A 17,560-nucleotide genomic window follows, 5' to 3' on the forward strand; every position below is an offset into this window, starting at 1 on the left:
TCTCCATCATCACAAAGAGCGTTAAATCCACCCAACTTACTCAGCTGTAGGTATATTCTTGGTGGTCTTTAGCTGGAGCACATTAGAAAATACATACAACATCTACAGTTTCCCAAATCTACCTCTTTAGAGATACTTGGCAAAAAAATAAATAAATAAAGTTAGCTCGTCAGAGTTTGGCTAGGACGAATTCATGTTGGTATCTATGATCACATTTGTCTAAATGCTCATAAACCATCTCTTTAATAATCAAGAATTATATCAGAAAATCAACATTAAGCTTATCAATGTGTGGCTTCTAGAACCCACAAACAGTATTTCAGTATTTGCCCATTTCAGTCTTTTGCGCCCCCTCCCCTTTTTAAAATGACTGGCCTTGACTTAGCCCACCATCTCCAATCCCAGGATATACTGAATGACCCACCAAACAAGAGCAAGAGGTAGCACGAGATGTGATGGGGGAAGAATAAGCCAGGATCACTTTCTTTACCCCCAAATCCACTGTCCCATTAGACTATTCCCCTGAGTTCTTTCCCCTACACCAGCCATGAGCTGAGGAGGAACTGAGGTTTGGCTACTGGGACCCTTGGCCTTACTGACTCTTAACTGGATTTAAAACTTCTATGGTCCTATGTGGAAGCAGAGGGAAGTAAGGAATGAACCCTGAGGCTTATGTCCCCAGAAGAACTCTCCTTTCCCCAGCACCTCTTAAGCCTTGAAGGCTTAAGGCGCTGGGAACTGAGAAAAGGATGCGGTAGGAGGGATGCTGCTGTCAACGACTCAGAGAGGAACTGCCACCTGCCCTGCCCTGTTGACACATATCCCAGTCCCATTTCCCAGCACATCCACCCTTAGTACCTGCCCCCCAAATGACCCTGGGAGCCCTGGTTACTAAGGCAACCTGGGAATAGTACATGCAGATAGGAACCAGAATGGATGGGACTGTTTTTAAACTAGATGAGGTGGTTCCAATGGTTTTACCCCATAAAGTACCTTCCCTGAAGCCCCATCTGATCTTGCTCTGGGCCCCTACCCTTCTTCACTGGCCTTCATCCATCCTCACCCAAGATCTGTGAGGGTGGGGTCTTTATTCCATTTTGGCATGACATCTATTTACTGCTCCCATCTTCCACACAGGATATCTAAGCAAGTTTTCACTGCCTCCTTTGTGAAAGATAACTTTTTTTTATTTCTTTGGAACGTGGTTGGCCCTGCCCTCTGGATGTCCAGGTCAAGCCAAGGTAATGAATGCTCCCCTAGTCTCTGGGCTGGAGTACTATGGTCCCCATCTTCCCACGGGCCCAGGAGCAGTTCCTGTATTATCCAACTCAACTAGGCCCCAAACTGTCTGAAGGCTCCTATCAGGCCTTCTCTCCTGGCCACCCACTTCCTATTCTTTCCTGGCTTCCCCTCTGGGCAGGGTATTTTTTTCTTCCAAAGCCAGTGCTGGAACCTGTGCTGTGCAGAAAAGAGGACAAGACCAAGGATGTCCCCCAAATTCCCATCAGAGGACACACAGCCCCTCAGTCAGTCCTTCATCTGTTGCCCTCGGTCTGTACTCCTATGCAAGCCCTCTGAGGCTTGAAGAAGACGGACAAGAGGACCCTCATAAAAGGTAGGTGGGAGAAAACACACCAACCCAACCCTTTCTCAGAAGCAAACTCCTCGCAGTCTCTCATCCTAGTTCATGAGTGAGCCCCTAGGACAGGGCCTTGGAGGGCTAGGCGAGTGGGTGAAGGCCCCTCGACTCCAGCCCGGGAGACTACACCAGGGGAGTGTCCGTCAGCCCCATCAGTGTGGCATGGCTGTGATGCGCATGCTCTGGGAAGCGATGGGGTAAGTCACCATGGGGGTGGTGGTGTGGCTCATTGTGATTCCTGCCAAGGGCTGGGCCATCGATACGGCCACGGGGGCCACAGGAGCCACGGATACAGCCACAGGAGCCATGGAGACAGGCGGGGGTGCCATTCCCTGGGCAATTGTTTGAGCCAGAGCAGCTGACAGTGGCGTGATCTCTGGGTTCAAGTGTGGGGGTGGGGGTGGTGGAGCAGCAGGAGGTGCAGCATTGGCTGGGGGAGCAGCCGGAGCTCCAGCAGGGGCCACCAGTTCTTGCTGGGACACGGGGCGAGGCTGCAGGGCCTGGCTGCTGAGAGTAGTGTGAGTCTGGGCAATGCCGTGGTTAAAAGTGGTGACAGTGCCCACCGTGGGGGCCAGAGTCTGTTCAGTTGCTGGTGCAGTGGAGCTCAGGGTCATGACCTTGGCCTGATTTCGGAACTGAGCATTTTGTTCCAGCAGTACCTCATTGGTAGCCAGCAGGTTGCTGACCTGCTTCTTGAGCTCCTCTACCCGCTTCCTGAGCATGGCATTCTCCTCCTCTAGCAGTCTGCACTCCACCCCTCGGGGTGGAGCCAGGCTGTAGTCATAGGATTCAAAATGGGGACCATCTGGGGGGCAGCATCCGCCTCGCCGGCGCTTGGGGCCTGGTTCATGGTCCTCAAAGCCCCTGTCAGGGAGGTCGTAAATATCATAGAGATCATGACGTCGTCCTGGGGGAACGGGGCCTGTTGAACCCCCACCACCAGTGCCGCCTCCACCCCGAGCATCAAACTCAAAATCCCGTTGCAGGTGACGGAACTTGCATTTGGCTCCTCTCTGGCAGTCACCCTTGAGAAAGTCACGGCAGATGGGGACCTCCTCCTTCCCATTTGGGAGGTCAGCTGGTGACAGGCCTAGGCCGGCTGCCACTTTCTGCCTCAGCCTGGGGGGCAGCTCTCCTGTCTTTTTATAGCCATCCTCGTCTTCCTTGGAGCCATGGATGAATCGGCAGTTAGGGCGGCTACACTCCTTGTTCTGGAAGTCATGGCAGAAGATGAACTCGTTTTTGCTTACCCCCAAGTTGGACACCTCACTCATGTCTGGGTGGCGATAGCGGCAGCGCTTCCCTCGCTTGCACACATTCCTCAGGAAGTCTCTACAGATGGCATCTGAGCTGGCCCCGCCACCACCTGCCCCTGTCCCACTGGTCTCCTCGCCACCACCGCCTCCAGGGCCTCCACTGCTGCTGCCAGCGCCATTGGCATAGCTGTCCCGGTCAGGCATCCTGGTCCCTCCCAACTCGGGGCTTTCTTCCTTGTCTTGCCACTCTTGGTGACCACTAGGAAAGAGAAGAACTGTGTCAAACTGGAGTCCTCCAGAGAGGCCAAACTCTTCCTGACTATCAGGCAGGCAGTCCAGCAAGAGGCAGGCCAGAGGGACAATGGTACTGGAAGTGGAGCAGCTAACGGCTGAGCACCCTGCCTGGACTGGCTGGCTGATCAGAAGTCCTGCCCAGGCCCTGGTGCTCCTGGTCTGTGGCAGAATGATTCACACTTGCCTGGCTGATGGAGCAGGAAGAGAGTTGGGGTGAAGCCACCTCATATGATGACATGCCAAAGAGGCAGAGGGAGAGATTAGTGTTGGATTTTATTTCCCCTCCTGTACTGACCTTATTAAATTTGTGGAAGCAAAATTAAAACTGCTGTCCGTGTCTGGTCAGGCTATGAGGAGACTAGCAACTGTGGCTAAGATAAGCTGGTGAGCTACTAAGGGCAATGGATAATGGGATACTGGTGACATTGCTTCCCTGACCCCCTCTTCCATGGGATGTCAGGAGAGGACTTTGTGAAGAAACAGATATCCTGACCCCAGGAAGTCCTGAGTAAAGAGACTGGTATCACCACCTTGAGGGCAATATCTAAACTTGTCATTTTTTGGAGTTCTCTCCCAGATTACCACTATCCTCAACTCTAGGATGGTCAGCCCCCTCCCCTCCATTTCAGGGGAAGAGTTCGACAGCCAGAATCTCCACTTATAGACCCCCCAAAGGACAAAACCATTTGTGGCAAGATCAAGGCAATAGAAAGGTGTTAATTTCACAGGAACAAGTAACCTGTCTTTCTTCACTCTATACCCCTCCTACCCTCCATGGGAAGATCTCACTGACATCACACCACACCATTCCTCACCCCAAGAAGATCCTCTTTATTTATAGACTCTATAAAAGCTTTTTAAGTCTCCTCTTGCCCAAGCGATCTCAGGAATGTCAGTCCACTGCCCTGGTTCTAGCCCTCTCCTTTCCCCACCCCCAACAAGACTAGGAGTCCCTGCTACCACGTGTCTGACCTAAGCCTTTCCTAAGCAGTGTTCAGGCTCCCCCTGCTGTTCAAATAGGAAAACTTCATATTGTTTCCCCTTGAGTATAAGGGAATCTTGACAACTTCTTTGGCCTTCATGGCCCCCAACCACCCAGTCTGTTGCCTTGACTTTGCTTTCAAGGCAAAATGATCCCGAAAATATACCGACTGGATCACAGGCCAGAGTTGCAAGAGAATCTGTAAAAAGAGATCCTCTTCCTCCAAATGGAGGTAGTCCCAGAATAGTAAAAGCAATCAAGGAAAAGAGTGGGAAAAGAAAAGATAAAAACTTTTACTAAAAGGGAACTGACCTGCTGAATAATAAATGGCATCTATCCAAGCCTGACCCATGTTACAAGTCCCACCAGAAGCAGATAATCATATCTGATACTCTTTTCCCACCCAACTTTCCCAGGATTGCGTGATACCTGAGGTAGCTCAGGTGAAGTCCGGGGCTTCTGTGGGTCTCCACCTCCACATCACTGCTGGGTTCTGAGCAGGAGAAAAACAGAGACTTGGGTGTAAGAAGGGGTAAGAATGGAGAACTACAGGGTGGTTGCTGCTTTAAGAATGAAGTCTGACAAAATGGAAAGAGCTCTAGGCGCTCCAAGATTTCCTTCGGATTCAAACTGAACTTCCCCTGTCAAGGGGAGAAGCTGCCAGTAAGAGTAGTATGGGACAGAACTAATTTGGAGAGCCTAGGAGAAAGAGGTGGAAAACCAGCTCTGAGTGAACAAAGGGTAAGGGACGATTCTCGAGATGAAGGAGAAAGTAGGGATCAAAGCCCAGAGTCGGGTTGGGGTTAGGAACTCCGAACAGGGAGCCGTGCAAGGGCTGCGACTGACAGTGCAATGGGACGGCGGGTTAGACTTGGGGGCGGTGATTATGACGCTTCTCAACACCCCAGAGTTTGGGGGGAAAAAAGTCCTAGGAGTTCCCCGGAGCAAGTGTTTCGCCTGGCAGGTTCTGTGCAGTGCCGCCGGAGCTCCGCCGGGGACCATATGAATAGGACACTAAGAGAGCACGAAGTGAAGCGGGAAAGGGAACTCCAGGTGACATCAAGCAGAGGGGATGAGCAAGGGTGTGACGTCACGGAGCTGGCGTTTGCTCGCGAAGCGGGGTCAGTCAGAAAAGGGGTTCGGCCCTACGACGTGAGGAACAGCCAACTCGGTCCTGGGGGGCCTTGTGTAGCCCGGCCGAGCCCAGCCGCTGGGCCGGCCCCGACTCCTCCCCTCCGGGCGCGGCCTCCACCTAAGTCTCCCGCCTCCCTCACCTGCCGCCGCCGCCGTAGTTGCTGCTGCCGCCTGCCGGTCCTCTAGCTTCGACAAAGAGCCGCCTACCCTATCGCCCTTCCGCTTCCTGCGGAAGAAATGACGCTCTAGCTACCAGACCCGGAACCACACTCTGTGGTGTGCGAAGTACTTGCGCGATTAGCAGCAGGAAGCTCCCAGCAAGCTTTGCGTGTCACCATGGCAACGCGACCCAACGGCAAAACGCCTCAAAGTGGAACTCTGTAACGTGGACCTAGATAAGAGCGGACCTGATGGCTCCTACGCCCGCGAAACCAACTTGAAAACCGTCCGTGGAGTTCACGCCCTTTCCAGGAAGTAAAGGCCACCCAATACTCTAGCAGCTCCTAAGACCGGAACCCACACCTCCCCGCCCTCCGACCTGTAGATATAAAGCTTGACTTTTTCTACAGCAGGGAGTAGACAGACTGTACTGCTAAGAGAATCCCCAGCCAGTGTAACCAGAAAAAACCACATAACACACAAATTTTTTCTTCAGCTAAGACAGCAAAAGAGATGATTTATTGTACACGTTACATTCAGCCACAACTGAGAAGAGTTCTAGTCCATAGTTATCACAGGTCCAGGGCAAAGGATCAAAAGGGACGGCTTGGATACGAGCAAGGTAGGTCTCAAAGGTGGTCAAGGCGATCAGAATGGCCATAGATGTTCCAGATCCATTGAGAAGTTCTAGATAGTAGGCATGCAGTCCACAATTTGTACCAGCGTCCCTGGCCTCTGGCTTCCCTTGTTTCTGCTTCTGTGGCTTCCATGGGTGTACAAGTTTACTTGGACCTCTGCCTCATCTTTCTTCTTTTGCGCTTCAGCCTGAAAACCAGACATAAGAATACACCTCGGGCCCCACAAACCCGAGTTCAGTCTTTCCCTCCAGTCTTAAAGGTGCACCCAATACAAGGGACAGGTAAAATCAACATTACGATTCTGTCGTCTTCTGCCCAATTCATGGCATTGGCCAGTCAATGCTCATAAGTTGTTGGATTTCTAAACCAAATGTTCGTCCCAAGTTTTGTCCACTTTGCTCCACTCCCCGCCTCCACCCCACAGTACTAACTACGTCCCAGCATACCTGCGCATTCGCTTCTTCCTCCACTGGCAACCGATTATAACCAAGGACAGAGAATAAAACAAGATATCATTAGTTTCAGTAACAAGTTTAGATAGAGATATGAAGAACACTACGGGAGGCTTCCCCGGTGACTCAGACGGTCAAGAATCTGCCTGCAATGCAGGAGACTCAGGTTCAATCCGTGGGTAAGGGAGATTACCTGGAGAAGGGAATAGCAACCCACTCCAATATTCTTGCCTGGAAAAGTCCATGGGCAGAGGAGCCTGGCGGGCTACACAGTACGCGGGATCGGACACGACTGAGCGACCAACACTTTTGCAACTTTCATGAAGAGCACTATTTAGAACCGGGTAGATTCTTGACCAAGTAGAGGGCTTAGTCGCAGCAAACCACATCAACAATCTGTACTGCCACCTGAATCCCAGACGTAAAACCCCGAATCCTGCCTGCATGAGCTCTCTCCCACTTCCAGCCTCTCTCGCCACAGAACTGTACTACCTATTCTGCTTCTCCCCACAGACCTTACGCACCACCTATTCTTCTTCTCCCCAAACTATCCTTCCTCTCCCACTAGCTCGTGATCACAACCTGAGGACCCGGCGACCCCGGAACGATGGCAGATTTCCCTTGCCAAGGTCTCCCCTACCAACAGCCAATTCTTACAGCTTTAGCTCCCTGGCAGGGACTGCTTACCTTCGCTCTCATGGCGCAGAGGTTTCTACGGGTAAAGAAAAAAAGTCTGCGGTTAGTTTGCTGTAATGATGGTAAGTGCAGAGATCAGATGTTTATGGATTGTAGTCGGAACACGAACACAGCCATCAAACACTCACCTCAAAAGATGGCGCTAAGGCCGAGAGATCGCTAGGGGCCCGCCTACGGATATTTAAAAGAATACTCAGTGTCGTCACTTCCGCTTTATCGCCCTGCCCCTAGGAGGGCGAGGCTTCTCAAGGGGCGTAACAATAGCTTTTGGCAGTTCGCTGGTGTGTGAGGAGTGATTAAGCTGGAAAAATTCTGTTGGAAATCAATATTTTGATGTACAAGATTCCTCTCACCTGTTTTATTATGAGGACATAGTATTATTTAGATATGAGCACATATTTCCAATAAGAGACCTAGAGGTGCAAACGAGCAAAGGGTAGCTACTTCCGCCTTCCCTCTCGTTGCTTCATGGGAGTTGCAGTTTCCTGGAGACATCCTCCATTTTACTGTGGATCCAGGCGGACTGTACAAAAAGTCTTGATTTGTTTTACTGGTTTGCTGCTGCTGCTGCTAAATCGCGTCAGTCGTGTCCGACTCTGTGCGACCCCATAGACGGCAGCCCACCAGGCTCCCGTCCCCGGGATTCTCCAGGCAAGAACTGGAGTGGGTTGCCATTTCCTTCTCCAGCGCATGAAAGTGAAGAGTGAAAGTGAAGGCGCTCAGTCGCGTCCGACTCTTTGCGACCCCATGGACTGTAGCCTACCAGGCTCCTCCGTCCATGGCATTTCCCAGGCAAGAGTACTGGAGTGGGGTGCCATTGCCTTCTCCGTTTACTGGTTTACCTTATTTATTAAATATCTGCAGGTTCGATTTTGGAACTTCCAAAGGTTCTAAGATTGCAGAACATTGAAAAGATATAAAGCGGGGAATCGAGAAAGCTGTTATACTACAAAAAGAGACCTTTGTTATTGTTGAAGATAAACTTTTTCCTAGTCAACTGTGGTCTTTCCCTACAATGCCTGAGGCAGAATGTCATAACATTCCTGGCCAAAATGCATCTTATTGAGAAAATGCTTCAGTGATTCTCCCTCTGCATAGTGTATGTAGGAAGTCGCTTCAGTCGTGTCAAATTAACGACAGATCTAGTTAATGGACAGAAGGAAAGCCTGATCAGCTACATGTATATTTAGGCACGAATAGTATTTGGTGATAAGACAACTTCCCAGTATCAAGATATGGTTAGGTCAGAAGCACCCAAAAAAAGACACCGTAAGATTTGGCTACAGAAAACGTGTATTATGAAGGATGAAATCCTTCATCATACAGACTTCACCTTATTCACTATAAGATGGAGTGAGGCTTGTTATGATTCCTTTTTTAGTGTTTTCTTTAAAACATTTCACCTTTTTAGTTCTGGAAAATCAGGTTTCTAAATTTCGGACCCTTGTTTCAAGTGCTTAAGTGGTTCTAGTGTTGTCACCAATGGACTGTAATGTGTTTGAAAACAAAAATAAAGCCCCCTGCAAGATATCAAACCCACTGGGGCTTCACCTGTTGATTGCTATAAACTCTTATGAAGAGATCTATGTTCAGCTTAATTCATAATTATCTTCAGGTCAGCAGTAACTCATACAAAAAATGCTCTAATATATGCATTACCCATCAAATTTCAGGCTGGCTTGAAAAATGTATTAACCCTAAAGGCATTCTTCCTGGCTTCCTAAACCAAGATAATCACTTTGCAGTTTTTCTAATTTTTGTGCAATAAACATTGTTCTGAATAGTGTCAGCAGTAAGGGGTGTTTTTACTTCAGAAAACTAGACTAAACTCCCATAGAAAATGTACTCTTAATTCACAGAACCCAGGATTTTTGTCTTCCCCCAACCCAAGGTATTGTGTTTTAGAAAAGTAGAATATGGCTAAAGAAAACTGGTTCCAGGGATTTCTCTGGCAGACCAGCGGTTTAGATTCCGTGCTTCCACTGCAGGGGGTACAGGTTTGATCCTTGGTTGGAGAACCAAGATCCTACATGACATGCTACTGCTGCTAAGTCGCTTCAGTCGTGTCCGACTCTGTGTGACCCCATAGACGGCAGCCCACCAGGCTCCCCCGTCCCTGGGATTCTCCAGGCAAGAACACTGGAGTGGGTTGCCAGTTCCTTCTCCAATGCATGAAGGTGAAGAGTGAAAGTGAAGTCGCTCAGTCGTGTCTGACTGTTAACAACCCCGTGGACTGCAGCCCACCAGGCTCCTCCGTCCATGGGATTTTCCAGGCAAGAGTCCTGGAGTGGGCTGCCATTGCCTTCTCCATGCATGACATGAGGCAAGGTCAAAAAACCCCCAAAAAACTGGTTCCAAATGATCATCACTTCAGCTCACTCTCCCACCACCATCAAATAAGAGCAGCATACAGACATGTGATTATGAGCAAATCCAAATTTATTTTAATGCCATGTCATTTTCAATGTGTTTAAAAACCTCATAAATTAGTGGGAGCCCTAGTTCCCTGGGACAGCATGCCAGAGGTACTGAAAGGTCACCTTTCTCTCCAAACCCCTAGCAATTAACCCAAGTCCACAGCTTCAGAAAGCCAGGAGTTCTGGTTCTTCAGTCTGCTCCTCTGGTTACACATCTTTCTTTCAAGGACGGGAGATCAAAATATTTCAAACAGGGAACAAAACCACAGTGGAGCCTCCAGCTCAGGTTTCTAAGAAGATGGAGCAAGGGAGGAACCCCACTGACTTCAAAGAAATGGACAAGGTTGAGATGGATTACTTCTTTACAGCCTTGTGGAGGGAGGAAAAACTGTCCTGTAGAACAAAACTGACTACAAAGATTTACAAATGAGGATCCAATTGACAGATGAGAATCCATTGGTAAATGCAGGCTCCAGCTCCTAAAAATGGGAGGGGCCTGGCTAGACAGCCTGGATCATAAAAGGAATCTGCCACAGGTGAAGAAAAACAGTCTGAAGAATAGCTCCTCTCTATTTTGAGGCCTGATAAAAGACTTGGGGAAAGTGGGAACAGAGAGAGGAACAAGCCCCAACAGATGGGAAAATGCTGACACTGGAGTGGTATAAAAAATTTCATCTGAGTTTTCAGTGGTGGCGGCTGTGAGCCTCCTCCCGTTCTGCTGTAGGGCCATAAACCTGAACCAAGCAGAGAATAGTAGAAAAAGGCTAGAAAGAGGGGCTTGAAGACGATGGATTTTGACTCCTGATTTTATTATTCAATTTATCTTTTCTATTTAAAGTAGTCTTCGGTGGCTGGGAAGCCTGGCCTCCCAAGACCAGAGTCAGTTGGAGCTGGCTGTTGTTGGACGGGGGCTGGGACGGGGGGCTGGGAGGGGGACAGGGAGACCCCGCTCTGCTCGCGGTCCTGGGTGGAGAAGTCGAACTGCACTTCAGAGCCTGGGGTGTGGTGGGAGGGGATGAGGCAGGAGCGGCAAGCTGGGGGAGGGGACCCACCTCAGTCCCCAGCTTCATTCTCTTCTAAAGTTTCCCCACTGGTAGCATTCTCTGCAGTCTTAGAGGCCTACATTCATGGAAAGGAGAGGGAGAAGATGTGTCAGTTTCCAACAACTTAGGGTACTGTCTCGGGGACCAAGGACAAGAATATTCCTAATTCTCTAGGTCAGGGCTGAGATGGGGAGAACTAAGGACATATTGACACCTGTATCCCCACCATGACCCAGGAAGGTGAATAAAGATGGATCAGGTTCACCCCACAAGGGAGGGATGATCATAACAAACCTTCTTTTTTTTCTTTTTCTGGGTTTTCCGACTTGCAGAACTCTGGAGGAGGGCCTGCAAAACAGAAGAAGGAAAACAAATTTTGAGGAACATGGAGCAAATGCCAAGTGTTACTCTTGGCCCTGTAGCTCTTCTCAGGACTTCCTGTCACTCAGTCCTCACTCCCAAAAAAACTGCCAGGTCCCCACTCCTTTCCATCACACACTAACCTTGAGCTCTGCATCCTGGACCTCCATCTCAGACTTGTAAAGGTCAGGCTCAAAAGGACCACTGGTTATCCGCATGGGGCCATTGGGCATAAGCAGAACTGTAAATTTAAACTGGGCAACAAATTCACCTATGAGAGAAACAAAGTGTTTTGATAGAATGTCCCCTTGCCTTCAAGGAGGAGGGGACCATAATCGAGGGCTTCAAACTACAACTCTCTTCTCAGAACTCACCCTCCTTCTCATAGAGAACATTAAATGGTTGTAGCAGCTCATGTTTGGCGCACTCCACCACACCCATGCGGGCCTTCTTCTCATCTTCAAATGCTCTGGGGAGGGAAAGACCAATTCAGGTAGCCTCAACTCCCTGTCATGTCTTACTACTTTGTTCCTGTTTTTAAATAATGCCTACTCTCAGGCAGAAGTCATGCATAGGATTGCTTTTTTTTACACTACTTCCTAGGAGAGGAAGAAGGAGAGAAGGCATGCATGCTGGCTGGAGCTACAAGTCTAGGTAGAAGAGGAGGGAAGGAGGGCAAGCGGGGTGGGGGGAAGGAAAGAGATCTGGCTGTATGGTCTATGGGTCAGACTGCTCCAAGTCCTGTCCGCGCTAAGTGCAGTAGTACCTTAAAGTGAAGGGCATGGCATCAAAACGCCTTTCGACCTCACTGAAGAAGGCACGGGAAGTTTTCATTTTCAGGCCATACTGCTTAGAGGGGTCTCTCTTGTAAATGGTGGTTCTCTGTCCTGCATCCTTGGCCTATAAAAGATCACATTTGATCTGGTGCTCTTGGAACCCACCCGCAGCCTCCCTTCTCTGCCGGCTCTGGTAAACGTTCATCACCTTGCCCTCTCCTGAGCTGACAAGAACATCCACAGCATATACTTCATGTACCTCAAATTCAGCTTTTTCATGATCCTTCCTAAAAGGAACGGAAAGGGAACAGTAAGGAGCAATAAGTGGTTCCTGGAGCTTAGAAGAGAAGGTGGATAAGACTAGTCCAGGTTAGAGACGGTGGTCAGATTAGCCTGGAGTATGGAAGGAGAAGTTCATAACTAGTCTTATATGACAGAAGGTAGAGGATGGGATACAGAGCACCTACTTCTGCTGGTCTGTGGGATTCTGGATAATGGTTTTCTCTCCATCGATGACATGCTGCTTCAATTGGTGTGACAGCATACCTGCAGAGAGGACAAAGCCTGTGGTACCACTCATTTAGAATCCAGAGGTTTCCAACCCACATACCCAAGTAGAACCACAGAGCAGGCAATGAGAGCAAAGTGCCCAGCTATGGAAACTCAGGGCACTGAGGTTTGGGGCTTGGATGATGCCAGAGCCAGGATGGATGCTCAATGGAACAAAAGTCTTATTTCTGCTAAACCACTCATACTGAGACCCTCAACCCCACTATCTGAAGTCTCACCTTCTATTGGTGTGCAATTAAATGAGTGGGCAACTTTGTTCCAGGCTTCTGTCACTTGTGTGTTCTAGAAGTACAAGATCAAATAAAATGTAAAATACCAGGAACTAGGATGTTGTCTACTATGAGAAGCAGCAGCACAAAAGAACTGAGTTCTAACATCCTCCAGCAAATGCAATGATTCTCAGTAATTCTTCATTTCATAGCCCTAGCATCCTACAACCTAAAAATCAAATCTGCATACCATTTTACAAAGCGCTTTCACAAAGATGGTCTACTTATTCAACAATTCTGTAAGGTGACTAGTGCCAACAATTCTATATGGTAATCTACATCCTAATCTGGAGGAGGAAAATGAGGCTCAGAAGGGTTATATAATTTGCTCAGGTTAAACCAGTTAACCAGAAGAAGCTGGTATAAACCCAGGTTTTCAGATCACAGTGTTCAGTCCATGATACCTGGCATTCTAACCTGTTGAAAGGGTAAAGAAAGTTTTATTTTCCCCTCTTTACCTCTTTCAGTCATGATCTGATCCTCACCTAAATTATAGTTAAGAAAAAAAGGAAAGTGAATTCCCAATCATAGGTATTATTAAATTGTATGTCAGGTACTGTGATAATCACTTTATATGGATCATCTCAATCTTCACAACCCTTTGAGAGTGAGGCACAATTTAATTTTTCCCACTTTATAGATGAAGAAGTTTTGAAGTTATTTCATTTTAAAACAGTAGTGGGTGGTAATGGGATGAGAACCCAGAAAGTCTCATGTCATAGCTAGCCACTACATTAATAGTATCTTCCAACAATAGTAAGTGTATAAAAATAATCAATGTGTAAAATAATAATAGCTAACAAAAGGGTTAACTATGTGCCAGGTACTGTTCAAAGTGCTTTATAATAGTTATTTGATACCACTGCAAGAAAAATACAACAGAGGTTGAAGTAAAAACGATGCAATTAAGCGATAATGGTGACAAACGGATGAAAAGGGTGAAGAGAGCACAGAAGAGGATGCTTCACGTATTGAACAGGTTCTGAAATCTAAGTGTTAGACAAAGTCTCCACTGATAGTCTAACATGTTATTGTATGAATTCATGAGAAATTTATGATCCCTGGGCTTCCTAATATTGTCTTGCAAGCATCTTTGCCCTTTCTTTGCCACTAATTTACTGGTACTATTATTATTTTTGTGTTATAAACTTTTAAAACTTAGTTTTAATATCTGTGTTTTATTGTGAGCTATCTATCTCAAATTATTTCCGGGAACAATACACATCCAAAACATGAAAAAGGAAGGATCTCTATAGGCTCCATGAGAAAAGGATCACACATCCCCTTACAGAGAGCATCATACCACCTAAGGTAGGCACTAAGATTTAACAGCTCTTCGGTTTAAACTCTTAATTCCTGCCTCTTCTCTTTCAGTACAGAATAGCAGTACATCCTGAATGCATCTTTGGCTCTATGAAGCTTTGGAGTTGGACTAAACAGCTCACCTGATTTCCAGGTTTGACCAGGCGTAGGGCAGCTTCAGCACAAAGGTGAGCTGCCTTAATGACATCTGCTTTCCGCCCTGTTACTTGGGTCCCCTGTAGAGGAGGAAATGTAGTCAGCGCCTTCCCAAAAAGCTGATCAGTTAATATCTGTGTGTCCATTATATATCCAGTGGTCAGCAGAGAAAACACCCTTTCCCCTTTGATTTCTCTGCTGCTGCTGCTAAGTCGCGTCAGTCGTGTCTGACTCTGTGCGACCCCATATATGGCAGCCCACCAGGCTCCCCCGTCCCTGGGATTCTCCAGGCAAGAACACTGGAGTGGGCTGCCATTTCCTTCTCCATTTTATTTCTCTAGAGACTCTCAAAACTTAATGTGGTGGTAGTAGGAGAGGATAAGAGGCAGTAGTGGGGGGGGGGGGGGCGGACAGCAGCAGTGGGCCCTCCCCAACCCCCCACTGGCTAAACAGAATTCAAAGCAGTCCACCTACCTGAGCTACACCAACCACAAAAGTGTGAGCCACGTTAGCGATGAAGCCGTCCACGTGGACTCCAAGGTCGCTGAAAGGCAGAGCAGAGCCCAGCGTTAGCGACTGGCACGGCTGTGCACGCTGAGGAAGGACACGCGCTCTAAGACGGGTCAGGCTTACATTTTGACCAAGTCGCCCTCCTTGAGCACGTAGTCCTGGTCGCTCTTCAGCGGGGAGAAGTGACAGACACAGTTGTTCACCGAGATGCTGGTGGGAAAGGCGACGCCTGCGGAGAGACACAGCCTGACCGCCCGCTCGTGCTCGGAGCCCTCCAGCCCCTCCGAAAAGTGGATGCGTTTTCTCCAGGGTCTTGTTTAAGTCTGATCAGTCCCCTTGCCATTCCACATTTCCAAATATCTCAACCAGTGCTGGGGTAAAGGTTGCATTATTACAATAAAACAAACAGGACTCAATAAAGGTCAAACGTAGTTAATTAGTAGGGGATTGGTTTTTTACCTTTCTTCATTTCTTTTTCTTTTTTGAAAATCTTCCCCGTTTCTTCCATTATCATGGCATCACCTTTCTCACACAGGCTCAGTACTGACACACCTGAACAGGATGCTTCCACCAAAGACCGAAGTACCCCTGGGAACAGAATCCCATATATCAGTCCTGAATGTGTTGTCTAAGTTAACGTCCAAGAAACACCTAGAAGTTGGACTTAAGAGTTTCTGAGTCCAACTTAGAAGTACCACTGCTCTAAGGATAAAAAGAGGAATATGTTTTGCCTCTTAGAATGTACCTACCTGTCGTCTCTATAAATCTCTACCTTTCTTTCCTGAACTTAAAAAAGCCAACACTCCCTTTCCTCCTTTATATAGTGTGACAGCTAGGTATGCACCACCTGTCTCCTAGGCAAAGGAGGCTTTCCAAAGATGATACCTGTGGTATGGTAGGACAGATTTATGAACTTCAAGGACATTCTCACCAAGATATCCAACACATGCAAAGCAGACTGGAAGAAATTTATAGGCATCAGGGACAACAAGAAGGTAGACATACAATTGCTGACTCTAAGCTGATGTGTTGTTAAATGCTACCTTCTTCCCTTCCCAGACAACCCAATTAGGGGGTGTTAGTAATCTCAATTTATGTAGACTTATTTCTTCAAATAACAAGTCAAGAAGACTTATCCTAGGTCCCTGGGCTTCAGCAAACTCTGCTTATAGCAGAGCTCAAAGAAGTATGTGACCCAAAAGAGTTTCAAGCTGGTACTGGGAATCACAGGTGCCTCAGAAGTCATAAACTGCAAGAGGGAAAACTTTTTTTCTGATTTAAACCACCACATATCCATTGTGTTACAAAGCATTTATTCTGTTCACCGATCCCCTCTCCATCGTCCATCCTGGACTTCAGATTTTATTTTTGTGATCCAAGTTTTGGTGATTTTCTTAAAGTCTGAAAAACTCAGATTTTCAGTCACAGGATCAAAAGCATCCTAAATGCCTATCTGTACTGTCAAAACCATTTAAAAGCCCAACGACAAGCATTTTGTGTCCCCCTAACTGGGTTTTAAATTGGAAAGAGAAAATAGCAAGCAAGACATCTGCAGAGAGTGGCAGGCAGCTCCTGAGAAAGTCAAGAGCACAATCTTATTAAGGATGACTTCTGAGATTCTAACTTCAGACCCCCTTTAACAGCACCAGCACTATTCACAGGTTTGACTGGCGGGGTGAGGAGGACCTCAAAACGCTCCTAACGTTGTGAAACACCTAAGATCAAATTAGACGACTAACTAAAGCCAACTCCGCAGATTGGAGGTACAATGAACAACTTCAAGAACAGTCAAACAAGAGTTATGGGGTGCTCTCTAACGGTCCATGAGCTGACCCTAGAGTAGAAGGCGGCCCCCATCAGGGAAGGAGTTTAAGTAAAGAACGAAAGACTACAGCAAAGCACGTGGTAGGCAAGCTGGTGTCAGGCACGTAGCGGAGGAAGGTAGCCGGCCAGCCGCAGGGGACCTGGCAACACGTGCCGGCCAGGCTCCTGACGGCGGGGAGCCGCGACAAAATAGAAGCGCTTCCTTTTCGAAGTGGTCTCGCTGCCACCAATATCAGAGACAGAAATGTGAACTGAAGCGTGAGTGGCAGAAGGTACACCTCGCCTTCTTACCAACGGCCTAGGGTCGGAGCTGGCCAGGGGCCCAGCTCTGCTCTTCTCCCAGCCGCCCTGCCGACCGTCCGCCAGCATCTCCAGAGACTCCAGCCCAGGCCCAGCCTCTCGGGTCCCAGGCGCGTCCCCACCACGCCACCTCCAGCAGACCTAAGCTGGGCCCTCACTAACCCACACTGCGTGACCCCACCGCTCCAGCCCTCAGGAGCCAACCCGTCACCGTCTCCCTTGATTCTCCCTCCCAGCCTCGATATCCGGACCCCTGAGGCCGCACTCACGGTTAGCGATGTCGCCCCCCATCTTATACTTGGTCACGACCAGGTCCTCGGCGATAGTTTGCTCCTGTTGCTCGTCCTCGCCCGACATCTTCCCACCGCCACCACCACCGCTGCAGCCTCGTTTCTCTTGAGCCGCCGCCTCTGTCGCCCTTCTCAGCCACAAGCTGTGGTCAGAACCCCTTCGATCCGCGAGGAGACCGCGAGCAAAAGCGCGAGCAAGCTAGGGAACGGGAGGGCGGGCGAGAGCGAGAAACTGCGAACGCGCGGGCTGAGGCGCAGGGCACGCTGGGACAACGAGTCCCTCCTACTGCCAGCCCCTAGCCGCCCTCGCGGACTACCGAACTACAATCCCCAGCATGCTTTTCGCGCTCCTAAGCCAGGCCCTGGGGCCTTGCCCTCCGAGGGCCTCGCACGCTGGAATCGCCGAGCACGCTGGGAAGGGTCAGGCTCCGGCGGGAAGGCGGAGCCGTTGGAAAGCACGAGGGGAAGCGTGGTTTCTCCCGGAAAAACCATA

At 48.7% G+C, this 17,560-nt stretch overlaps 2 protein-coding genes across 3 annotated transcripts; both read right to left on the reverse strand.

The window, feature by feature from the left end:
• Positions 1-224: 224 nt before the first annotated feature.
• ZC3H10 (zinc finger CCCH-type containing 10) lies at positions 225-5,562 on the reverse strand. Its single transcript, XM_061132352.1, has 3 exons — positions 5,446-5,562; positions 4,601-4,664; positions 225-3,154 (listed from the first exon to the last, which is right to left on the reverse strand). The coding sequence occupies exon 3, from the start codon at positions 3,097-3,099 to the stop codon at positions 1,792-1,794; it is 1,308 nt and encodes a 435-aa protein (XP_060988335.1). The 5' UTR covers positions 3,100-3,154; positions 4,601-4,664; positions 5,446-5,562; the 3' UTR covers positions 225-1,791.
• A 399-nt stretch (positions 5,563-5,961) lies between these two features.
• On the reverse strand, positions 5,962-17,323 carry PA2G4 (proliferation-associated 2G4). Of its 2 annotated transcripts, XM_061132404.1 has the most exons (17): positions 17,047-17,323; positions 15,113-15,241; positions 14,777-14,882; positions 14,618-14,687; positions 14,131-14,223; positions 12,635-12,698; positions 12,314-12,392; positions 12,055-12,133; positions 11,837-11,970; positions 11,445-11,539; positions 11,214-11,341; positions 11,005-11,058; positions 7,379-10,786; positions 7,242-7,266; positions 6,748-6,884; positions 6,549-6,571; positions 5,962-6,289 (listed from the first exon to the last, which is right to left on the reverse strand). In XM_061132404.1, the coding sequence occupies exons 1-13, from the start codon at positions 17,132-17,134 to the stop codon at positions 10,721-10,723; spliced, it is 1,185 nt and encodes a 394-aa protein (XP_060988387.1). In that variant the 5' UTR covers positions 17,135-17,323; the 3' UTR covers positions 5,962-6,289; positions 6,549-6,571; positions 6,748-6,884; positions 7,242-7,266; positions 7,379-10,720. The 2 variants fall into 2 exon arrangements, with proteins under 2 accessions (XP_060988387.1, XP_060988392.1); XM_061132409.1 differs by lacking the exon at positions 6,748-6,884.
• Positions 17,324-17,560: the final 237 nt, after the last annotated feature.

Source organism: Dama dama, chromosome 3 (genome assembly GCF_033118175.1).
Source record: "Dama dama isolate Ldn47 chromosome 3, ASM3311817v1, whole genome shotgun sequence".
NCBI classification, from domain to species: domain Eukaryota; kingdom Metazoa; phylum Chordata; class Mammalia; order Artiodactyla; family Cervidae; genus Dama; species Dama dama.